General features: G+C 37.4%; 1 protein-coding gene across 5 annotated transcripts in view; it reads left to right on the top strand.

Moving 5' to 3' along the window:
* AdipoR (adiponectin receptor) overlaps window positions 1-15,722 on the top strand; it is a 240,534-nt gene extending 224,812 nt beyond the window's left edge. For all 5 annotated transcript variants that reach the window (XM_090390983.1, XM_090390982.1, XM_090390984.1 and 2 more), the window contains one exon: window positions 14,974-15,722. In XM_090390983.1, coding sequence (XP_090247109.1) covers window positions 14,974-15,114 — 141 coding nt within the window. In that variant the 3' untranslated portion in view covers window positions 15,115-15,722. The remainder of the gene's footprint in view (window positions 1-14,973) is intronic.
* The last annotated feature ends 11,218 nt before the right edge of the window (window positions 15,723-26,940 follow it).

Here is a 26,940-nt window from a genome sequence, read left to right as displayed (position 1 = left end):
TTGTTATCCAGGGCTTGACTACAGTTAGCAACTCCACGAACAAAGCCCGAATTCCAATGCCAGGGTTCTTCAACACCTGTTCCTGCAGATTTGCGAGGAATTCTGCTGTACGAACGCAATCAGATCGTCTGCTAGGGATCTTTCTTCTTGCTACATCCTCGTAGTCACCATTGCAAGTCTCTAGTTCATGCCTGATTGTTTTTACTGTATTCAGGGAGCATTGGGCAGCAGTCGTAATATCCTTATTTTGATGGCGGGCACGAATCATCATGATACAAGTTATTCTCTTCCATGATTCAGGTGGGTTCCAGCTATCCATCCTTTCTGACATCTTGTATATGAATGAAGAAGGGTCCAAACTTTTAAACGAAGAGAAGTGTGTGTTAATACATGTAACTTACGGAAAAATATAATTAATTATAAATATGTCAAATTTATCCCGAACACCCTGTATAAGAAAGTTTTAAAGCGAATAAAAGTTGAGCAGCTCTTAGATGTGAACTGTAGATTGAAATACACAAACATTATTGAAGAAAAATTAAAGAGATTGAGAACAGGAACCAAACCTTGGAGAATCTGTGGCAAATCCTGAAGAAAGCATTTAATTGATTCAGCCAGAGAAGCATGTAGTGAGGTTGTCTGCAAGGATAGAAAAATCAGAACTCCATGGTGGACACAGGAAATTAAAGAGGCAGTGAAGGAAAAGAAGAAAGCATATCAAAAGTTTGTGGCAAGTAAGTCAGCCTGTGCTCTTAGAGAATACAGAGACAAATGTAAAAAAGCTAAACACTGTGTAAAACTAGTTAAACAAAAGTCATGGGAAGACTTTGGTAAGAACATAGAAAATAAATATCAAGAATGTGGCAAAATATTCTGAAGACTGTTGAAAAAGCTAAGAAATGGAGGGAAGAGTGCTGTAAAAGGAATTAGAGATGATAAAGGTGACAGAAGGAACACAAGGTCAAAGAGTGTTAGATTTGATTACTGTGTCGGAGGGCATTTCAGTTAAAGATATGAATGTTCCATTCAGAAAAGATTACATGCTGAACTTCAAAGCAGGTAATTATGACCAACTGAGGAGTATACTGAGTTCAGCAGAATGTTATTGGTTCTGCTGAAATCACAAAAATACATCCTTCATGTATCGAGTAATTACTTCAAAATATTGCTAAATTTAACAATCAGTCACAGCACAGTGGTAAAAAACACTCAACAGGCATGCAATCAGAAATACGTATCCATACTTGAAGTAGAAAAAATCATCAAAAGCCTGAAATGTGGAGAGCCAACAGGAGTAGATGATATTCGACCAGAAATGCTCAAGTATGGAGGTATAAAAGTTTACGGATGGAGTAGAGCTCTCATAGTACCATATATAAAAAGGGAAATAAAACTGAATGTGAGAATTACTGAAGTATTTCACTACTGAGTGTTCCTGGTAAGATTTATACAAGTATACTTGAGAAACAGTTGAAAAGGATTGTAGAAGAGAAGCTTGGTGAAGAACAAGCTGGATTCAGGCCAAGTAGAAGCTGTCAGGATCAGATTTTCATTTTATGACAAATAGTTGAGAAATCATGGGAATATAATATAATCATACATACTATCTTCTATTGAGTGTAAAGGGTACACTATTTTTAAGAAGGATAGAGAGGATAGGAGAGGAGGGGGGGGGCATGCTGCTAATGATATTGGATGACTTGAATCCAGTTAGAGTTGAGACCTATGATTGTAGTACTACTACTAACAGTATTTCATGTGGCTGTGAGTTTGAAGCCATCTGGTGTGAGGTGGAATCTAGCAAGATCAATTACGTTGCAGGGTGTTATTGCAGACCTGGTGGATCGGTTGCTAGTGATGAAGAAATGCATCACCAAATAGACAAGATGAGTGCGAAAAGAGTAATCATAATGGGAGACTTTAATTATCCAAATATTGATTGGGCAGCAGTAGAATCTCATGAGAAGAATGAAAATGCATTTATTGAGCTGTTGTGAGTGGACAACTTCATCAAGCAGCATGTGACAGAAGGAACTCGAGGTGAAAGAGTGTTAGATTTGATTATAATGTCAGAGGACCTTTTCAGTTAATGATGTATCTATTCTGCCTCCAGTTGGCAACAGTAACCTCATGAGGTACTCACTTGGGAAGTGACTAAGTTTATGAATGTTTCGTTCAGAAAGGGTTACATGTTGAACTACAAAGCAGGAAATTATACTCTGAGTATACTAAGTTCAGTGGAATATGATCGGCTGCTGGATGAGAAGAATATCGATAGTGCATGTGAAGCATTTAAACAATACTTAAATGATACAATATCAAAGTGTATCCTGAGAGTTTGAAGAATAAATAAGGTAGGAGTCAAATGCATGTGGAAGGAATACTGTGTGCATTATGAAAATCATAAGCAGCAGGCTAGAATAGTCACCACTGTTGTATGGAAAGCAAAGTCTGAGTATGAAAAGAAAGTGGCTATGTGTGCTAAAGACAATCCACAATAATTCTGTTGATATGCTGCAAGTACAAGAAAGAATAAATATGAAAGAGTGACTCTTCTAAATCCAGATGGTTTTTAGGGTTACAGATGCAGAAGAGGTTGTTGAACTAATGAGTGCCCATTCTGTTAAAATCCATCAACTTAGTATACACGACATTGAGCTCACTGCTACCTCTTCACTGGATGAAGAAAGTCAGCTGTATCAAGACGAGGTATTAGAGCTGTTGCACAAAGTGAATGAGAATTCACCAATAGGGATGATAGGATATCATCATGTGTGCTAAAAGAGTGTTCAACTGAACTGCTATTCCTTTGACCAGGCTGTTTAATATGAGTCTCAGAACATGGAAGATTCTGCAGAAATGAAGAGAATATGGTAATTCCATTGCAGAAGGATTGTGCCTAAATCTGTGTATCCAACTATTGACCAATTAGTATCTCAGGAGTGGTGGTGAAGATTTTGGAAAAATTGGTTAGGGTTCGCATTCAGAAATGGGTTGACATAAATCTCTGCTTTGCAATGAGCAACATGGGTTTACTAAGGAAGGTCATGTTTTAGCAACTTGCTCACATTCTATAACAATGTTACCATTGAACTATATGAGAGGAATGGATACACCATGATACTTTTGGATTTTGCTAAGGCTTTTGAGAGAATACAGCATGGTAGACTGTTGCATAAATTGAATAAGAGGATGGCTGACTGACATATCAAAAAGTATGTGGGGGATGTGAGTCTGCAAGATTTATGGTATTCAGTAGTGTACCACAAGGATCAGTGCTTGGTCCACTGTTATTCAGTCTACTATACATTAATGATATTGGGAAGGATTTGACAAGTGACATAAAGCTATTTGCTGATGATGCAAAGATAGGTAGGATAATCAGAAATGCTGTTAATATGCAGTACTTGCAGAATGATTTGAATAAGCTGATATTGTGGGCATGGGAAAATGGATGTCAGTTCAATGTCAGTAAATGTACGGTCATTCACTTCGGTATGATTAGATATCCAATGTTGTGTTTTATATTGGTGGGATTATGCTTGAAGAAACTAATGGGCCTACAGATCTTGGAGGGTTAGTAGATAGGAAGTTGAGGTTCATGGGATGTAGCAAAGATTGCAAATACAACTCAAAAGATAATTGCAGTGCTGAAACGAACATTCACATGTAAAGATAAGGATGCCTTTTGCCTATTTACAAGGCCTTTGAAGACCTCACTTGGGCTATTGTATGCAGGTCTGGTCTTTTGGTTTCTATTGTGATTCTGATGTATTGGAGAGAGCACCAAGGAGAGTGTTAAAAATGATATCAGGATTGTGGAATACTGATTATGAAGACATATTGAGAATTTGTAGACAGGAAAAAGAGGGGTGATATGATTGAGACTTACATATTTCTCAAAGGGTCATACAGAATTTCAATTTATCAAGGGTGGAGAAAGGACAATAGGACATCCTTGGAAGCTGAGAATGAATGCTGCTATGAAGGGAGTGGGGGCTAGATTTTTCTCTCATAAGGTGGTGCATGATTGGAATCGATTGCTATTGGGTGTTGTGAGCGCAAGCCGTGTGAATGAATTCAAGAATATGATGCTGGTGCATGTAGTATGCGGCCAACCTCGATGAATCCCTGACTCTCTGGAGGTCTCGATAATAATAATAACCGAGATCTGTATTTAAGTTTTGTAGATCTGGAAAAGGAATATGACAAGGTCTCAAGATAAATGCTATTGAAAACGCTCCAGTTGTATGGTGTCGATGGGGCATTATATCAAGCAATGCTTTGTTTTATTTGAGTTGTAAGTCAGCAGTTAGAATTGAAGGAAGTACAGGAAGATGGTTTAATGTTAAATCTGGTGTCAGACTAGGATATACATTATCCCCTATGTTTTTCATTATCTATATAGATTACATTATGAAGGAAAGTGGTATTAAAACTGATATCAAAATTAGAAATGTTAATCTCAGCTCTTTATTTTATGCGGATGATGTTATACTTCTAAATAAATCTGGTACAAGTCTGCAAGATTCCTTGACTAAATTGAATAACTGTTGTAATAGATTTGGTATGAAAATCAGCAATAGCAAGACAAACACAATGAAAATAGGCAGAGGCACTGAAAATATCAACTGTATTGTGTATGGAGAACCTATAGAACAAGTAAAACATTTTAGCTAGGTAGGCACAATTTTAGTGAAGATGGTAAATTAAATATGGAAATAGACAACAGAATCAACAAAGCTGGTATGGTAGGAAGTCAACTGAATAAATGTATATGGAATAAGAGAAAAATTAATCAAAACACTAAATTAGCTGTATACAAGAGTGTGCTCAAACCAATTTTAACTTATGAATCTGAGAGTTGGGTTGACCGAAGCCTAGAGACCACAGATATGAGAGTCCTGGGAAAGATTAGGGGTGTGAACAAATGGCATCAATGGCAATATCATGTTAAAAATGAGGATGTTAGGAAAGAACTTGACATTGTCAGCAGAGCTAATATCAGGTGATATGGCCACTGACTAGTATTCTCTGCCAGGTTGGCAGGAAAAATACCCAGAGAATGACCAAGATATTAGTGGACTGATGCAATAAAAAGTTGCTTAGAAGAGAGAAATATAAGATCTGATAATGTTGGAGATCTTGACAGGTAACAGATTTATTTAGAGGACAATTGTAGAATGGAAGCTAGTAATAATGTAAGTTCTTCATGTAGTACTATCATACACTTCATAAAGGAGGTGATCGAACTCAAGTATCAAACTATAGGCTTATCAGTGTGTCAGGTGTTGTGGTTAAGTTGTTGGAGAAGCTTGTGAGAACTAGGATCTAGAGTTGAGTTGATAACAATGGTATTATCTTTGATGGACAGCATGGATTTGCTAAAGGGAGGTCATGTTTTAGTAATCTACTTACTTATTACAATAAAGTGACTGCTTCCTTGGACAGAGGAAAAGGACACACAATAATATACTTGGATTTCACAAAAGCTTTTGATAGAGTACCTCATGATAGGTTGACAGTCAAACTAGAACAGATGGGGTTGGATATTAGATTGGTGCATTGGATTAGAGACTGGCTATCTGATAGGTATCAACAAGTTTTGTATGGGGGAGCGATATCCAGGAAAAGGAAAGTCACTAGTGGAGTGCCTCAGGGATCTGCTTTAGGTCCGTTACTGTTTAACTTGTATATTAATGATATAAGTGAAGATTTGGATGGAGATATTCAGTTGTTTGCAGATGATGCAAAGTTGGGACGAACCATGAAGTGTAGTGAAGATGTTGTGGCCTTACAGGAAGATTTGAATAGTTGTGATTGGGCACGGAAATGGGGATGTGAATTCAATGTTGCAAAATGTAAGGTTTTAAAATTTGGAAAACAAAGATGGGATGCAGAATTTATGCTTGGTGAGAATATATTGTTGGAAGTAGAGGAAATAAGAGATCTGGGGGTGATAGTGGATAAGGATCTAAAATTTAGGGGATACATCGCCAAAATTGTGAAGACAACACAAAGGCTTCTGGGAATGATGCAGAGGACACTGACGTGTAGAATTAGGGTGATTCTTGTTCTGTTGTATAAGGCTTTGATTAGACCACACATGGACTATTGTGCCCAGATTTGGTCACCGGGTTTTCAGAAGAATGAAGAGATGTTGAAAGGGTTCAAAGGAGACTGACTAAGGTAATTTCTGACCTCTGGAATTCGAGTATGAGGAAAGATTGAGAAGATGTAATTTGCAGAGTTTGGTAGACAGGAGGAAGAGGAGAGATATGATAGAGACCTACAAGTTGGTAAGGGATTGTTATAGGATCAATGCTGGAGAAGTTTTACAGAGAATAGTGGGAGAACCAGAGGTCATCCCTGGAAACTGTATAAAGAGGGTGTGAGGAGGGGAGTGAGAGGCAGGTTTTTTTCGTGCAGAGTTGTGAATGATTGGAATGCCTTGCCTGAGAATGTGGTGTCTGCAAAGAGTTTGAATGTGTTTAAAACATGGTATGATGAGCTGTGTGTGTGTGATAAAAGGACCTCCCAGATGAGTCTTTGACTCCATGAGGTCTTGGGGTGGTAATAATAATAATATCCTGTACACCCCTTGAGGGTACATGTCAGGAATTTTTTGATGATATATATATATATAGTGCTCTACATAATGTCCAGTTTATACCATATAATTGTAGTCTGGAACAGTTTTTCTCTGGTCACTTAATTGTATGACTTTTCTGGATTAGCAATATTTAAATCCTTGTTATTTTCCTATGATTTGTCAGTTATTTCATCTTAAAGTAAAAATCCAATCTTGATGATCTCTGTTGTTTTCTGAATCCAGTTAGTACTTCCCACATTTCTCTTTCACAATTTTTTTAACCTTTTCTCAAGTGTGCTTTCATTTTTGTCTTACCTAGAAGCTACACATCCCTCTGATTCAAAGTTTTATATCTCTTTTTATAGATGCAAGTACTATGAGAGTTCTATTCTGATAATTCAGAGTATGACTTTTTGACTAAGCATTTTAAAATTTACTTTTGTAAACTTTATTTACCTCCATATTTGAGCCTTTCTGATGGGATATCATCTACATTTATGAGAAATCTGAACTGCCTTTCCACGGTTCAGATTTCTAGTCTGAATATATCAATACCAACAATAACCTAATCACTAAGGTATTTCTTGTGTGTTGTTCCATGTGAATATATGCACATCTTGGATCATGATATTAGTGATGGATAGTTCTTGTACTGAATAGAAAAAAACATAGCAGATACTTACCATTATTAGCTTTGTCCTGTGCTCAGTTTTTCCATAACATTTCTGTATATCTTGGAGTAATTTCCAATGCTGTTTTTAATTCTCTCCCCATAAAGAATCAGCTTTTGTGTGTGTGTGTGTGTGTGTGTGTGTGTGTGTGTGTGTGTGTGTGTGTGTGTGTGTGTGTGTGTGTGTGTGTGTGTGTGTGTGTCTTTTTCTTTCTTTCTCTCTCTCCTTCACACACACACACTGGTCTTCTTTAATGACTCAAAAAAAATTTCTTCTACCAGCACCTTTTGTGGAAAAAATAAGTCTTAATTTCAATTCCTCATTCTGAAATTTGTCGTCTTCTTTAGTTGTGGCCTAAACATGGAAATAAATACCATAGCCGTTCCTTTCTTTTCCCAGTCACTCTTACCTGAATAAATTGTCTTATTGTTTTATTTATTTTTATTTTAATCTTTTTTTTTCTTAATGTTATCACTGATGGTGTTTGTCTTCAGTCCTGTTGAGTTTGAGGTTTGTGTACAGCCACTAGCTACTAACTTAAAGTATTAATAATGCATCATTTACAGAACTTCTATAGTTCTGCTACAGAAAATAATGTCCTTCTGTTGGAAAGACCTATATTCGAATCCTTTTTCAGGCATGAAGAACCTTGATAAGATCTTTTGAACTGAAGATGAGTTAGATGGTCTCATTCAGGGATAGTAGGATTTTTCCTCCCAGAAATTGTGTAAGACAGATCAGCCAGAGAATATTACTTCACCAGACCTAGGCTGATATGCAGATTGGATTATCTGCTTTATCAAAGCATGAATTCAGTTAATTAAGACAGGTTTCTTAGCCATCGTAGGCCATTGAATCTAATATGTTAGGCATGTGGAAAGGCTTATTTGTTGGCAGTACTTGTTAATTTATTTTCACAGTATTGATTACAACACAGAATGATAAGAAAATAATTTATATTTATTAACTTATTAACTAATATTTTGCTAGTATTATATCCATCATCTTCAGAGCACAAGAACAATTTATCACAGTGCATGAAACAACAATTTAGTATAAAAGTGGGACTAGTTTAAAAAATTGTAACGGACAAACCAAGGAACTACAGTCCTAATTAGACAGCATCTGTGTTGGAAAAAGAGAGAAAACAAGTATTAATTAGATCTTAAAATGACTCTCTCCCAGATTTTTGGTAAATTTATACAGCCATATTTATTGAGGTTTGGAGTATGTTTCAAAGCTGCTGTTGATTCCAAAAACAATCTCTCTCTCTCTCTCTCTCTTTGACTTCTGTGTAGCACTTTTCTTCCATTTGAGCCTGTGTGAAGGTGGTATCCAAAGCATGGCCTGCTAGACCCAGCCTGCCATAACGATAGTGCTGGATGTATTTCTTATGTTCACCAAGGCGGATGTCAACAGTTCTTTCTTCCTGTCTGTCCATAGTAAGCTAGGTCTCAAGAACAGGGCATTTCATAAACTCCTGGATGTGATAAGGAAGAGAGTTCATCCTTAGGTGAATGAATGAGAGTTGCTAATTTGACATCTTTTCAGATATGTCTTGAATGTATGGGATGGTAACAGTTTTGCTCTAGTCGTGTGTGATAGGCAATGGAGGAGATTTCTGGGGAGTATTTAATATATTTTTCTATCATATGGGGATTATAGCCATTGGCTAAGAAAGTGTGATGCAAGTGAGTGAGTTCAGTAAAAGCATTGTCATTGGAACAGATAGCTCTATCTCTGTAAATTAGTGTTTTTAGGATACCATGCTGTTGAGCTGGATGATAGTGTGACTCTGCAAATATCTCCCTGTATGTGTAGGGTTTCTATAAACAGAAAAATATAAGGAACATCTGGGAGCTGTGTGATTAGTATATCCAGGAAGGGCAGGCAATAATTAGCTTTCTGTTCCATTGTAAGGTGGATTTTAGGGCGTTGGCTATTTAAATACACTAAAAATGTATCCAATGTGTTGTTTATTATTTTAACGGTATAATAGAACACAGAAACTAAGTAAATAATTAATTTATTAACTTGATGCCGATATTTCGCTGGTATTATAACCAGCATCTTCAGAGCACAAAAACACTGTTTGTCACAATACGTGAGACTAAAACAACATGGTGTACTTAAACAAAATTGTAGCAGCAACACAAAGACTAAAGTCCTGATTTTGGCGCCCTCTATCTGAAAAAAAAAAAAAAAAAAAAAAAAACTATCATATATTACTAGAGTCCTAGAAAAGTGCTAGTTTTTTCTTAATATGACTGTCTCCCAGATCTTCGGCAAGTTAATACAGCCATATTTGTTGAGATTTGGAGTGTGTTTTAGGGCTTCTGTCGCCTCTAAGAACAATCTCTGATTTATACGGGTTTCTGTGTAGTACTTTTGTGTTTTTCCAGTTGATCCTGTGTGCAGGGGTATCCAGAGCATGGTCTGCTAGGCCCGACTTCCCATAATGATAATTCCGGACGTATCGGTTATGTTCGCTGATGCGGATATTCACAGTTCTTCCTGTTTGACCGTAGTAGGCTGGATTGCATGAGCAGGGTACTTGGTAGACTCCTGGATGTGATAAAGGAGGAATGCTGTCCTTGGGTGAGCGGATGAGGGTGGCTAATTTGCTACATGGTCTGAATGTAGTGCATAGTTTTTGTTTATTGAGAATTTTTGAGATCTTTTCGGATGTGCCTTTAATGTAAGGGATGGTGACTGTTTTGTTGTAGTTCTCTGTGGTGGATGGTGGGAGGGGTTTCTTAGGAGTGTTTAGTATTTTGTTTATTTTATGTGGATTGTAGCCGTTCGCCAAGAAGGTGTGACGTAAGTTAGTCAGTTCAGCAGTAAGAGCCTTGTCATTGGAGCAGATTGCTCTCGCTCTATGGGTTAGCGTTTTTAATATGCCATATTGTTGAGAAGGATGATGGTGTGATTGTTTGTGTAAGTATCTGCCTGTATGTGTGGGTTTTCTAAAAACTGAAAATGATAAGGAACCATCTGGGAGACGTGTGATGAGTGTATCCAGGAAGGGCAGACAGTTGTTGGCTTCCAGTTCCATAGTAAAGTGGATTTTTGGATGTTGGTTATTTAAATGTGCTAAGAATGTTTTCAATGTCTCAGGGCCATGTGGCCAAATAGCAAGCACATAGCATAGCCAAAGTGTGGTTTGAGAGTGGCTGTATTGATTGCTTGTTTTTCCAGGTGTTCTATGTAAAAGTTGGCTGGGGGGGGGGCATGGCTGTCCCATCAATTTGTTTGTATATTTTCCCTTTCCATGTGAAATATCCTGCATGTATTGTGAATTTGAATAGTTCAAATATATCAGGGGGGAAGTGTGACTTCAGTAGATTGAGGGTTTCTATTAGTGGTACATTTGTGAATAGTGAAGTGATGTCAAAGCTTACTATTAAGTCTGAGCTTTTTAGGGTAAGGTGTTGTAAGATGCTTTTTAGGTGTGCTGAATTTTTGACAAAGGAGGGAGAATTGTTAGTGAGAGTGGCTAGTAGCTTCGCTAAATGTCTAGCCAGTTTGTATGTGGGACTATTTATACTGTCCACAATTAAAATCAAAAACAAGTTCCACTCGGCCAAAGCCCAACGCATCTATAAACGAGCGAGTGTAGCGCTGTTACGGGAACAGATTAACACCACTCGCCGGGAATTAGCACAAGCAAATACAACCATCAGCGCATTACGAGAATCACTGCATAATATTCTAAATACGGAACTTTGGCAGATCTTAGAGAACATCAGCGACGCAATGGCAAAAAAAGAATTCGACAGAGTCAAAAACCGGCACCAAAATAAGTTCGAAAATCTACAACAACGGAACACCATACAACGACCGCAATTACAACAAGACCTCGTCGTCGTGAATCTATCGTCACTCACCTTAAGCAAAGAGGCCACGACTGCTTTAAGTCGAGGGCACAACTTTGCCATAACTCCCAAGCAAGTTCCAAAAGCCGAAATAATGGCGTCCATCGAACGAGGAATATACGACCTGCCTCCAACAATAGCTAACAACATACGTTTAGATGTGGCCAACATCCTAATCAAGTCCAAGCCTCCCAAAAATAATATCCCACATAAGGAATTCATTGCTATAAAAGAGTTACACAACAACAGCCAGATTACTATAACAAAAGCAGACAAAGGAAATGCAACCGTCGTGATGGACACAACTGAATATGAAAACAAAATGCACACACTATTACAAGATCAGTCAACATACAAAATTATAGATCGCAATCCCACCAACACACAAAAGAATAAGGCACGAAAATTATTAAAAAAAGTCACTTCCTGGCCCAAAGACACAGTTAACAAACTCAAACCCTTCCATGTTAAAACACCGCGGATCTATGGATCACCAAAAATTCACAAACTAGGCACACCCCTACGCCCAATTGTGGACAGTATAAATAGTCCCACATACAAACTGGCTAGACATTTAGCGAAGCTACTAGCCACTCTCACTAACAATTCTCCCTCCTTTGTCAAAAATTCAGCACACCTAAAAAGCATCTTACAACACCTTACCCTAAAAAGCTCAGACTTAATAGTAAGCTTTGACATCACTTCACTATTCACAAATGTACCACTAATAGAAACCCTCAATCTACTGAAGTCACACTTCCCCCCGATATATTTGAACTATTCAAATTCACAATACATGCAGGATATTTCACATGGAAAGGGAAAATATACAAACAAATTGATGGGACAGCCATGGGCTCCCCCCTTTCCCCCCCAGCCAACTTTTACATAGAACACCTGGAAAAACAAGCAATCAATACAGCCACTCTCAAACCAACACTTTGGCTACGCTATGTGCTTGCTATTTGGCCACATGGCCCTGAGACATTGAAAACATTCTTAGCACATTTAAATAACCAACATCCAAAAATCCACTTTACTATGGAACTGGAAGCCAACAACTGTCTGCCCTTCCTGGATACACTCATCACACGTCTCCCAGATGGTTCCTTATCATTTTCAGTTTTTAGAAAACCCACACATACAGGCAGATACTTACACAAACAATCACACCATCATCCTTCTCAACAATATGGCATATTAAAAACGCTAACCCATAGAGCGAGAGCAATCTGCTCCAATGACAAGGCTCTTACTGCTGAACTGACTAACTTACGCCACACCTTCTTGGCGACGGCTACAAATCCACATAAAATAAACAAAATACTAAACACTCCTAAGAAACCCCTCCCACCATCCACCACAGAGAACTACAACAAAACAGTCACCATCCCTTACATTAAAGGCACATCCGAAAAGATCTCAAAAATTCTCAATAAACATAAACTACGCACTATATTCAGACCATGTAGCAAATTAGCCACCCTCATCCGCTCACCCAAGGACAGCATTCCTCCTTTATCACATCCAGGAGTCTACCAAGTACCCTGCTCATGCAATCCAGCCTACTACGGTCAAACAGGAAGAACTGTGAATATCCGCATCAGCGAACATAACCGATACGTCCGGAATTATCATTATGGGAAGTCGGGCCTAGCAGACCATGCTCTGGATACCCCTGCACACAGGATCAACTGGAAAAACACAAAAGTACTACACAGAAACCCGTATAAATCAGAGATTGTTCTTAGAGGCGACAGAAGCCCTAAAACACACTCCAAATCTCAACAAATATGGCTGTATTAACTTGCCGAAGATCTGGGAGACAGTCATATTAAGAAAAAACTAGCACTTTTCTAGGACTCTAGTAATATATGATAGTTTTTTTTTTTTTTTTTTTCAGATAGAGGGCGCCAAAATCAGGACTTTAGTCTTTGTGTTGCTGCTACAATTTTGTTTAAGTACACCATGTTGTTTTAGTCTCACGTATTGTGACAAACAGTGTTTTTGTGCTCGGAAGATGCTGGTTATAATACCAGCGAATTATCAGCATCAAGTTAATAAATTAATTATTTACTTAGTTTCTGTGTTCTATTATACCGTTAAAATAATAAACAACATGTTCGACGAACACATAAGTCTGTCCACACGTTTATGTATCCAATGTGTCTGGAATGTGGCCAAATAGCAAAACACATCATCAACATAGTGTAGGCCAAACCACTGGTTTGAAAGTGGCAGTATTCATAGCTAACTTGCTCAAAACAAAATTCTGATTACCTTAGATTTCAAAATCACTATGTTCTGTTGTATCTATAAAATGAGCACAGAGATATTGTTATCGAGTAGGACTTTTCTTGTTTCTCTCGTTCTTACTTATTATACAATATTATAATTTTAAAATTTAACTGATTATTATCAATAGGTAAGCAGATGGTTTTGCACTACATTACCATTCAGACTAGTTGAGATAAGTTTTTAATCCGCCTATGGCAAATATTTCAGAATAAGATATATTCATTTTTTATTTTTTTAATTGATTTATTTATTTTTAATATAGTGAAACTTGTGGGGTATCCATAACTATAGAATAACACGTATGCCACAGTAAATAACTTTTTTATTATGTAAATATTTCATCTTATGTATCATAAAACATCATCAGTACAACTAATGAACAAGAATAGGAATTGAATTCAAAAAACAGCAGTACTCATGCTTGAATTGGAATCTCTCTACTTATATAGTCACGTTTTCATGGATTAAAAACTACTGGGCTGATTTCCCAAACTTTTGGAATAGTGAGACAGTCATTTCGATTAAGATTAGGTCTATGTAGTAGCTTGGATCCTATGATTAGCATTTTCGATTCCATGTTGTGCGAGGCCAGATTTGTCAGGTTGATAAGGTGGATGTGGTCTTGATCTTCAGAGATAAGTTTATTTATAGATCCTGTTTGTCCATAGTAGGACAAGTTAAATGAACATGGTATACTTGGTATATGCCAGGTAGCATTGGTGAGAGTTTGTCTTTTGGAGAAGGTAGCAAGTTGTGAATTTGTTTGATGGCTTTTTAGGTAGCAATGAGTTGATATTTTCTCATAATTTTTGCCACACATTCAAAGATGAAGATGCCTTTAATAAATATAGACTGCCTTTTAAATTAAGGCAGTCCCACATATAAAATATCAAGATTCCTGTCTAATCTTCTCCATCTCCTCACTGGCCACTCAACCTCTTTGATGAAAAATTTCATACAAGAATAAAAGACATTAAACTAGCAGATACAGACATGTTAGTAAGCTTTGACATTGTCTCTTTCTTCACTAATATCCCTCACAAAGAAACAATAGAATTGTTAACCCAGGAAGAAACAGCCAACTAACTTAGTCAACTTTTTTCTTGAACACCAAGAAGATAGAATTTTCACTCTTGATCCAAAACCAACAATGTGGCTATGCTGCATCAATGATGTCCTTGCAGTTTGGAGTTGCACAAGAACCTGAACTGTACACATTTCTACAAAAAAAGGAATCATCAAAAGTATTTTCTTTCTTGATGTACACATCTAACACAAACAAGATATATCCATTTTTCACTTCTGTATACCGAAAACCAACTTTTTCAGATCATTATATGCATAATACATCAATTAAAGTTTCTGATAGAATTTTATTTGCATTTTCTTGGTTAACAAATAACAGAGAAGTCACCTGATGGTCATATATCTTTTTTTATATGTTGTTCTTTTTACTTTATGAAGTATATTGCTAAACTAAAAATAATTCTAATGTTGTTTCATATTGCAAACATAATATTTTTTACCAATATTGCAGTTTCACAGTCATCAGATATTCCACATTCTTGTTATTGCTGCAGCTTTTGTTCATTATCATGGAATAACAGAAATGGCCATGTATCGCTTAACTATGGGAGACTGTGCTGAGGAACCACCTGGTGGCCATATTATATTTTAATGATAGCTAGAATTTTTCATTTGTAATGTCATTGATATAAGTTTAAATTAAGAGATGTATATATGTTTTGTATAAATACATGCCCGAGTATTGATTCTAGTAGTTTAATCTTGTAAAAAAAAAAAAAAAAAAAAAGCATGTATCTTAGCTTCATATGGTTTAAGGAAGGGGGGGAAAAAAAGACAAAAACAAATTGTATATAATGTTTGTGTAGAAGCCAGTCTTTTGAAATTTTCTAAACCTTGTTAGCCTTTTCCTTTCCTTCATCCCCTTTTGATTTTCTTGTATATAAATAACCCATTGTAATCCTCTGTAATGCGTATCTGAGTCATAGCAGGTACATTACTCAGGGTGCAGTAAGAAAGGTGTAATTTTAAATTTTTACTGGGTATTAAATGGAAATACTAGCTGAAGTTGCTATGATTAAAAACATGAGTATCATGTTTCTGCCTTATTCTACAAACAGTGGTTGACTGTTCTATGACATTACCTAGTCAAGAAAAATTAAAGTGATGTTACATTGAATGAGTAGTAAAGAAATAAGAAAGATTAACATTGTAATATATATAAGATATATTTAAGATGAATAAAAATGACATATCGCTAGTCTTATTTAGTTCCTTTTTTCTTTTTTTTTTTTATTGTTGATGTTTTACAGTTGATTGGTAAGATGTATATGTGTTTATTTTAATTCCAAAAGTTCTTGTTATCAGTTAGGACACTGTTACTACAACAAATGGAAATAGTATTGCGTACTAGGACAAATGTAGTATAAAAATCCAAAAATGTGATATGCATATATTTGTTTCAGTTTACCTAGATTGAGCCCTGATGTGTGATGAGAGTTCTGGTTGCAACACTTCATGAAATAAATATGCCTTAAATTTTCTTATTTTATTTTGTGTCATTTGAAATAATTAAAAAACATTGTAATTATAATTTAAAATCCAAACTAGTACACTCAACTCTCACTATAGAAAACTCCTAGGAACACAAAAAGAGTTTGTTAAAGTGGGATAGTTTGCTGTAGTGAATTTCTCTTAGCACTGTATTACCTATAGAGCTTTGGTCAGAACTTTTCAGTAGTTTGTTGATAGTGAGCTCCACCTTACTACTTCATACTGTTTGGTGTTGGAAACCCAAGTCTTGTTTGATATGCAGGACAACCCAGTTGGAGATGCAGAAACACTCTCAAATCGGAGTTTCAAAATTAGATGGTGGGTGTGAATTTCATCACCTGGTTTGAGACCACTGCTGTGCTTATTGGAGGCCTGAAGTGCCTTGAAAAAATTCCATATTTGTTCTCTAGATCAGGGCTGTCCAACCTTAGATAATCCAAGGGCCGCATCAGGAAAAAAAAATTATCCGAGAGCCGCATCACAACTCATATCTAGTAATTTGGTGAGCAGCAGTGACACAACCTCGTAAACTGAACAAACGAATGACACTATTTGCGCACTAATCACATGCTCAAGTTCCCCTTGAGCAGCGGAGCATTCTCGTTGGAACAAATCAGTGTAAGAATGCTTCTTCGATACATCTAATATTTGAAAAACACGTGGGTATATAGTGATGTAAAAACACCAAATAAAATTACCAACATTGAGATTATCAATTAGTGATATAATTAAAATATCTATTATGCATTCGATTCAAATTTGCTATTTTATTTTTTCGCTCGTGAAACCCACAAGCAAGGCGCACAAAATCGCACTGCGGTCAGTGCTTTGGACAGCCCTGTTCTAGATTATTGTTTCTGGACTATGAAAAAAATAAGTAAAAATACAAAATATATATATATATATATATATATATATATATATATAATTTATTGATTTTATATATATATATATAAAATCAATAAAAATGAAAGCAAAAAATCCTTAAGCTTCCCCATGATAATACAAATGTACTATAGGTACATTTGTATCATGGGTGTACAACATTTGTATGTGGCTCCCACCCATGAAAGGTTTTTCATGGGTGGGAGCCACATCTTGAGGTGACATTGGAAGATGTAAACGAGCTTGTCCAATGTTGTTCTGAAGATCTTGTTAAGAAGAAATCCTTGGCATTAAAAAAGAAGTTGCATCAAAATATGTATATACAGTAGAACTTATGATGAAAGATATAAAGGAAATTGTTGATGAAGTGACAAACTGAAGTTATTATGGTCTTCATATGACCTTTATCCTGAAGAGCATTCAAAGTTTACAACTTGCACATATTGAGTATATTCATTTATCCTGAATGAGACATTGAGAAAAAAAAAAAAATTCATTTCTTTAAGATAAACGGGACTCACTTCTACCTCTCTACATCATACATCCCAAAATTTTTTCCAGTTTGTTGCATACCAACGATATCATCAAAAAAGCAAAAACGTTTCCTAACTTTCTCCTTCCAAATATAAATAGGCAACCCCCCCCCCCCCCAAAAAAAGCAGCTGTTTGTCTTATATGGAGAAAACATCCCTCATCAAAGGTGCAGCACTGTTCATTGCCTTAATGAACTGTTATTTCATAGATGAGATATGTTTTGTTTTAGAACAGGTGTTGACAAAGGAAAAAAAAATTTCATTTAAATTATTTTTTTATAATTTTCAAGTTATTAAAATGCAATAGCTAACTGCTAATTATATGTTGTTGTTGTTTTTATTTCGGGGCAGGTTTCCAAAAAAATACAGTTGTATTTATTTAAACACACCTTTTCTCGAAACAGGAAAGACCATGAAGCATTTTTGCATATTCTTTGTTATACCACATTGGTATTCTATATCATTATAAAATCAATATTTAAATATTATTATCTAACATCTCTGGAGACTTATCAAGTGCACTCCACACCACGCAGCCTGCTGCCTTCACTATTTAATCTTCCATATATGTCACATTGTTTACCACCTGCACATCACCTTTAATCATTTTGCCTATATGCAAGATGAAAAACCTAAGTTTCTTGAAGGAAAAAGCACTGCTGCATTTGTATGAAATTGGCTAACCAACCTTTAGTTGAAAAAGTTCATATAAAGATCCCTGTCATTACACTGAGAATTAAGCTTTTTCCTTTTCCAGTTAAATGGCACATCATACATAATTCTTCAAACTGCATCATGAAGACACTTTATATTTGGGGTGGCAGTAACGGGTTCCTATTGCTTGCTGATTGAAATATTTTCTTATTGCGGTACTTTTTTGGGACAGTACACAACGGTACAGCACACCAGAACCTTAACAGATGTGACATGTGGGTGCAGTACATTTAGAAATTTGTAATATTCAGTAATTTTCAGATTTTGAGAATACCTACTTGAAAGGATGGTTTCTAATACAGATCAGTTTCTAAAACGGCTGATTTGAGATTGGTGTTATGTGCAAGTGTACATCTAATATTGTACCTGGGACTCGCATCTAAGTTTGCCCTGACACAAGAAAAATATATATACTAAAGAGAGAGAGAGAGAGAGACTAATTGTAAAATTCGGAAAATGACTTATCTTGACTTCTGTTGATCCAATCATCTAGAGACAGATCAACAGCATTAGTTCAATGCATGCATGTTTCTTGTGCATTGCTCTTATTTTATTAAAATGTGCCATCTCTCTCTCTTATGTGATACAGTCACTTTCTTTTCATAGTTAAATATTATTATCAGAGACCTCTATGGAGCCAAGGATTCTTTCAAGAGAAGGTGCAGATCACTCACACCACATGTCACACCTCTTGAACTCTTTTACATTGGATGCACTCATTACTTCAGGCAAATTTCCACTCACTCACTCACTGCTCTGGGAGAGAAAAACCTAGCTCTCACCCCTTTCCTAACCACACACACAAACTTACCTTCCATAAATACCCCCTTGTCCTCTACCATAACACCTTTTCAGAAGGGTGTAGACTTCTGTTGTATCAGTTCTCATCCCTCTTTTTCCTGTTTAGCAGCGTCTGCAGTCCACATAGTTGCAATCTGTCCTAGTAATCTACATTCCATAATCCCGATGTCATCTTTGTTACTCTTCTTTGCAATCTTTCTATAGCTTCTTTATCCCCCTCCAAATCCAGAGACCAAATCTGCAAAAAGCAGCCTAGGTGCAGTTTTATCAAAATCTTGTAAAGATACAAAATTATATCGTTGTCCCACATGTCAATGTTCCTGTCAGTATCGCAATTATTCTCTGAGTTGTATTTACAGTTTTTGCAATGTGACCTTTGAACTTCAGTTTCCTATCCACCCTCAAAAATCCCTAGCCTCATCCATTTCTTTTAACCTAATCCCACCAGTATACTATGCCCTTGGACATCTCAAAATGTCAAAGTGCATAACTTTATACTCGGTGATAATCGCATAAAAGCGATTATCATTTACCAACCATTCCATGTTATTTAAATCATTGTAAATGCTATATATATACATATATATATATATATCAGTAGCATCCTTGATTGCTCTGCATACCTTTGCATCATCAGCAAACAATTGAACATCTATCAGGTCCTTCCCAACATAATGGTCCAAAGACTGATTCCTGGTGAACACAGCTAGTCACCTTAAATCTGATGGATTCACACCTACTACATGCCAATTTCTGATACATGTCCATCAATCATCCACTTATCCAAGTGAATAGTTTACATTCAAATATTATATTCTCCAAAACAGCCTTTCATGGGGTATCCTATGAAATGCTTTAGCATTTCATAGGATACCATATCTGTTTCATGTCATTTGAAATTGATACACTATTATCATAGTGTATCCATTCACTTGATCCCACTCAGCAATAGCATTACTATAAATATGAAACAAATTACTGAAATGTGAGATCCATTTAGTAAACCCTTTTCTTTGTAAGGCTTGTCTAACAACTCATCTTTGTATGCAAGTTCTTACTAACTTCTCTAAAATCTTCACCACCACTCCAGGGATACTGACAGGTCAGTAGTTAGACACATCAGTTTTTGCACCGCCCTTGTGCAGCAGAATTATCGTGCATTCTTCTGTCTTTCCTGAGCTGTGACTCAAGTTATACAAACATGTCAAGTGCCAAAAGGATTGGTGATTATGTAATATTATGAAGTCCTTGACTTAATGATATATGTAGATATAACATATAGCCTCTCCCACTCTGGTGAACTGATATAACCAAAACATCTGCACAAGAGTAAATGCTTATATATATATATACAGGGTGTTCGGGATAAATTTGACAGTTTCGTAAGGAAAAAGAAAATCTTTGTATCTATTAAATTTAACGAATTGACAAAAAAACATTACAGGCAGAGTTAATTACAATACTATCAACAAGATTTACTCAAAATAACCACCATTAGCATCGATCACAGCTTCAATTCTGCTTCGGAACCTCGAACAAGCTGATGCTACAGTCTCCCTGGGAAGGGCCGCAAAAACTTTTAATTTTATCCATTAACTGGGCTTTTGTATTACTGGAAGTGCGATTGGTGTCTTTTTCAACTGCGCCCCATACAAAATAATCCATGGGGTTAAGGTCTGGGGAGTTTGGAGGCCAAACATTTGGACTGGTGAAGTCGTAGAAATTTTCAGACAACCATTTTTGACTTTTCCCAGAGGTGTGGCAAGGGGCCGAATCCTGCTGCCATACATACGGCCTACCATTGGCTACCCTTGTTATCCAGAGCTTGACTACAGTTAGCAACTCCACGAACAAAGCCCGAATTCCAATGCCAGGGTTCTTCAACACCTGTTCCTGCAGATTTGCGAGGAATTCTGCTGTACGAACGCAATCAGATCGTCTGCTAGGGATCTTTCTTCTTGCTACATCCTCGTAGTCACCATTGCAAGTCTCTAGTTCATGCCTGATTGTTTTTACTGTATTCAGGGAGCATTGGGCAGCAGTCGTAATATCCTTATTTTGATGGCGGGCACGAATCATCATGATACAAGTTATTCTCTTCCATGATTCAGGTGGGTTCCAGCTATCCATCCTTTCTGACATCTTGTATATGAATGAAGAAGGGTCCAAACTTTTAAATGAAGAGAAGTGTGTGTTAATACATGTAACTTACGGAAAAATATAATTAATTATAAATATGTCAAATTTATCCCGAACACCCTGTATATATATATAACGCATGTCTGGATGCTGAGGTAGCAGTCCTACCACCAGAATAGGAACACTGTAGACTAACTGCAAGTCTCCGAAAATTTTAATTTTGTTTTCAAATCTGATAAATGCAGAAATCAGACTGATTCCTTGGTATCGACTAAAGCTTGGAAAATTAGGACACAAATTGGCCAATGAAATGTGAAAACGCTATCAAACAGGAAAACTAGCACAATTAAGATGAAAAAATATAAAATTGAATTATTAGGAGCTAGCAAAGTGAGATGGAATGGTACTGGTAGAATAAATTTTCACAGTGGGAATTTGTTTCTTTATTCTGATTCAATGTTATGTCTTAATATAACTGATAAACATCAATATGGAGTTAGAATCCTCATGAGCAAAAGATTTAGTCAAGCAATGATTGGGTGAGAACCAATTTCAGAACGAATAAGAGTAAATCTTAAAACGAAATTTGGAAGACTAAGAGTTGTTAAATATGCCCCAACTGAGAATGCATCCTTTGAAGAAATGTTTTATAGTCTACTTGATAAAAGCCTAATGATTATTATTATTGTTCTGGGCAACTCCAAGGAGTCGACAGACTCATTGAAGGAGGCCCTAACATCATGTCAAGAACAACTATTCGACATTGACACAGTATCTATCATACCTTGCCTTGAACTCATTCACGGTCGTAGCACCCACAACAGACTCTGGAAGCTTATTCCACTCATTCACCATTCTCCAAGTAAAAAACCTAGCTCTAACACCCTTGTCAACCATGCTCTTGCCCAGCTTCCCAGCCCCTACTCCTCCCACCACCAGTCATATTTTCAAAAATATTTTCTGGATCAATCTTGTAGAAACCCTTCAGTAATTTGAATGTCTCAATCATATTACCCCTCCTTCGCCTATCGTCCAATCTCTGCAACCCACAAATCTTCAACCTATTCTCATAAGGTTCATTCCACAGACTTATCATCTTGGTCACTCGTCTCTGGATCTTCTCCACTTCCTCCCCATCACGAAGAAATCCTGGTGCCCATAACTGGGCACAGTAGTCCAGATGGGGTCTTATCAAGGCTCGATACAGAGGAACAACAACTTGTTTGTCTCTGAATGTTAAAGTATTTTTCAGAAGCCAAGTGAGTTGATGAGCTGATTTAGCTACTTTTGCAATGTGCCCCCTAAACTTCAATTCCCTATCCACTAACACTCCCAAATCCCTGGTCTCATTAATCTCCTGGAGTACGGTTCCACCAATGCGATATACTGTTGCTATTCTTTTCACCCCAAAGTGCATAACCTTACACTTTGCCACATTAAATTGACATCCATTTTTCCTACCCCAGTCCTCCAAGCTATCCAAATCATCCTGTAACATTTTGACATCCTGTGCACTCACAATTGCTCTACCCAACTTTGCATCATCAGCAAACAAGTGAACACTTCCTCTCAAATCCTTTCCTATATCATTGATGAACAAATTGAAAAGCAGTGGTCCAAGAACAGAGCCCTGTGGCACACCACTAGTCACAAGCCGTCTTTTAGACTCCACTCCTGCATAAACCATTCTCTGGTATCTCTCCTTCAACCACCCTCCTATCCATCTCACCAACCCTATATCCCCATCTGCTTCAGTTTACTGATTAGGGTTCCATGTGGTATCCTGTCAAAGGCCTTGGCAAGGTCCAGTAGTATCACTGTAAACCCATTACCCCTATCCAATTCAGCCGTCACTGTGTTATAGAACGTGAGCAAGTTACTGAGGCATGGTCTACCCTTCACAAAACCATGTTGTCCCCCATACAATATCCCATTTTCATCTATCCAATCCTGTATTCTTTTCTTGACTAATTTCTCTAAGACCTTGACAATGATTCCTGATATGCTAATCGGTCGGTAATTTACAACAGCAGTCTTGGAACCACCTTTATGCAGTGGAACTATTTTCCCCTCTTTCCACCCCTTGGGACTAACCCAGACCCGAGACTCAAATTAAACAAAATGGTCAAGGGTACTGACAATTCTTTAGCTGCTTCTCGTACGACACGAGCTGGTATACCATCCAATCCAACAGATGTATTGACATTGAGGTTATGCAATAGACTACTCACCTCCACTTCATTCACCACAATTCCCGTATAATCTACTGGTTTATTCGTTTCTGCAATGTCACCACCTGGATGATATACTTTTGCAAAGTGCTCACTCAGTAACTCAACTATATCAACTGATTCAGTTACCTCCTTACCATCGGCATTCTTTAAAATCATTCTGCCATGTACATTTTTCCTTTTACTTGCTACATATCTAAAAAACTGTTTAGGATTCTCTTTAGCCTGTATGGCCAATGTCCTTTCGTAATCCTTTTTTGCTTTTCTTACCACACTTGTTACCCTTCTGGCCTGCACTTTATACCGTTCATGTGCCTGCCGGTCACCTTTCTCCTTAAATTCCCTCCATAGTTGTTTCTTTTTTTGCAGCTCAAGCTTAATGGTGTTATTCATCCATTTAACCCCTACTTGATTTATTATTCGGACTCTAGGTATACAGTCAGCCATTGCTTCATGCAAACACTTCTTAACTGCCTCCCATGCACTATCAACTTCTAGTCCTTGCAGTTGTACATGCCATGGCACTGAACCAATCAAACTCCTAAGCTTGTCATACTTTCCAGCCCGATAATTCCATATGTACCCTGTCTTAATTGAAAATTCCACACCTTTAGCCACCTCCCAAGTCAAGACCCTATGATCACTCTCACCAATTGGTGGTAATGTGGTGATATTTGTTACAGCCAAATCCTCAGATGTAATTACTAGGTCAAGCACTCTCTGACCACTAGTATTTTCCATTACATGCTGTTGCAGAAAGTTATCCCTTAATAACTGCATAAAATCCAATTCCTTCCTCCCGTGTGTCCTCTCCTCACTCCAATCAATGCGACCATAGTTGAAATCTCCCATAATAATCACCCTCCTTCCATCCATTTCTTCTATTTGCTTGTGCATACTGTCACCACCATCTTTTCCATCACCTGGTCTATAGCAGCACCCAATTGTATATTTAGTTCTGCTAGCCACAATCTCACACCAAATGGCCTCAAATGTGCTCTTTTCTCTATCCTGCAGTTCAACTTCTATTCTCCTTGGCTGTAGGTCATCAGCTATCATCGACAATACTCCTCCCCCCCCCCATTTTATTCTCCCGGTCATTCCTGAACACACTATACCCATCACATTCAATCCCACTAGCTATATCATCCACAGTCAGCCATGATTCACTAATACCAATAACCTGTGGTCTGGAAGTGCCAACCATGGCCAAAAACTCTTCCTTCTTGTTCCTAATACCTCTAGCATTAGTGTACATGAATTTAAGACCCCCATTAGCCCCAACCCTACCTTGATGCCTTATATTAACTATCCCACTCTGATTTGTTGTCCTTATTCGCTCGGGCATATTATATTCATTCTTACATTCAACTGCCTCCCTAAGGACTGTATATCTACTCCATCCCCCCCCCCTTAATAAATCTAGTTTCTCTGAATTTGCACATCCACCACATTAAGCAACACTTTCTCAAGTCTTCTTACACTGTAACCATTCAAATGCAAGCCATCCATCTTATATAGATCCTTTCGCCCATCAAACTCACTCCACACATCCACAAATTCCACACCACGCCTCATACATAACCCATGCATAAAGTCATTCGCAATTATGGTCCTCCTTTTAAACATTTCGCTGTCATACCGTGGCAAAAGACTAATCATTCTAACTCTCTCACCCTTTTCTTTTGCTACCTTAAACAATTCATTCAGGTCTTCTATTATTTCCATTTTATCTCCTTTCAAATCATTCGTACCTGCCACAACAATCATTTCTTTCACCCTTTCCTTTTGCTCTCTAACGGACTCAGTTACATCCTTTATGGTCGCACCGGGTTGGTACGATTTTGTCCAATCCTCTACTAACACACCTCGTACTAATGAGTCTCCATACAACACTCTATCCTTCTTGTTCATGCTCACACTCATACGCCTATCTTTCCTGTCATACGTTTTATTATTGGCTGGTTCATTCAGTCGACTTTTGCTCATACGCTTTAGCTGCTGTTTTGCCCTTTGTATCGCACCATTCAACAACGCGATCTCACTCATTGCATCTATCTCATCTTTTTTATTCTCTGTAAAACCATTAATACTATCATTCACACTCTCGCAATTCTCTGGTACAACCTCGCCGTTTCTTGTCATATCCCTATTTTCTTCATTCTGAAGTTTGACAAAAATATCACACTCGCGATCCGAAATACACTTCAATTCCTCATTCTCTCTACATTTTCTACACACATTCACTCCTTTATTATCATCTAACCGCACTCCGCAAAGCGTACATTTCGCAGATAGTACACTGAATCATCTCCTTTACATTACCGTTCTTGAAAGAAGATGGCGATCCATCATTACTGGCCGCCATTTTCCTTCGTACTGGCGCCATACTAGTAACTCATTTTATCAAATTATAAATTATAAACACCAAAAACACACAAACAGAGGTACTAACAAAGCAAGGCAAACAAAACTACGCAATATTAAAGTAAATTTATCAACGATAACTGAAAATAATGCTTATCTTATCAGGAGCTTTCACGAACACTACACACTACGAATCCCTCTAGCGGCGACTTCCCGACATAGATTATGTTATAAAACACTTTAGTACATTAACTACACTAATAAAACTATCATAATATACTAAAATTACACAATTAAATCTAACAAAATAATAATAAATCTACAAAAATCACAAATTTTTCAGGAGCTTCTTCCCGTGGATTACTTCAACGCTCAAGTTGGTACAGAGAGAAATATAAATGGTAAACTGTTAGTGGAATTGTGTAGCAAATATGACTTAGTAATAGGCGGCACAATCTTCCAGCATAAAAGAGTACATAAAGTAACCTGGATGGCAAAACACAGAATTAATAGATATCCGATATTGGCTTAGATCATCATCTAATAATGCGATCTATGCAGTCATATATTCGAAAAAATCATCAGGGAAAAACAATTAATAGGCGGAAATTTAATATTCCTTTAATTCCCGCGATGAGTCTACGGACTCCTTGAAGGTGTCACGAACAGTGGCGGCTCGTGGCTTGAAATCGTCGGGGTGCTGTTAACTGTTAACTTCTGTGGCTTGATGGATGTCAATCCCGTGGATTCTGATCCCGTCATCGGTATGAAAAAGACTTATTTTAAAGGTTAGCGAGCACTCGGCTCACCCTGATTAGGGCAATGCGGAAGCGCCTGAGCCGAAAGGTAGTGCAGCTTTCGGGCGCTTAGAAAACTCCTGAATGAGTTGCTCGGAATGAGAAGCTGCTTAGGTGAAAAAGTAGCGGTAGTGTTACGAAGCAATGTGGAAATATCTGGGATATCAGCATCGAGATGCAGGAGAGCATGTCATTGGGTGATCATGGAGAAGATGACTTGAGCATTCCTGAGGAATTTCTTAGTGTCGGCTTGGGTGGGGTTCATCTTGCTAAAGGCTATTAGCATCTCCCCTAGTGAGGCAGCAAGAATCTGTGCAGAATTTTCATTGTAATCTGTCGAGGCTACGGGTAAAATCCGCGGAGAGACCGCAGAAGCGTATGTTTTATCGGCGGGAACACTCCGCACTGTGACTTCCGGCGAAGGTTTCGTGTCTTGAATCTCAGTGGGCGGAGCCAAAGC

This window comes from Typopeltis vanoorti, chromosome 1 (assembly GCF_054136105.1).
Source record: "Typopeltis vanoorti isolate ZY-2024b chromosome 1, IOZ_Tvanoo_1.0, whole genome shotgun sequence".
NCBI lineage: Eukaryota > Metazoa > Arthropoda > Arachnida > Uropygi > Thelyphonidae > Typopeltis > Typopeltis vanoorti.
This window is presented reverse-complemented; position numbering and strand designations above follow the sequence as displayed.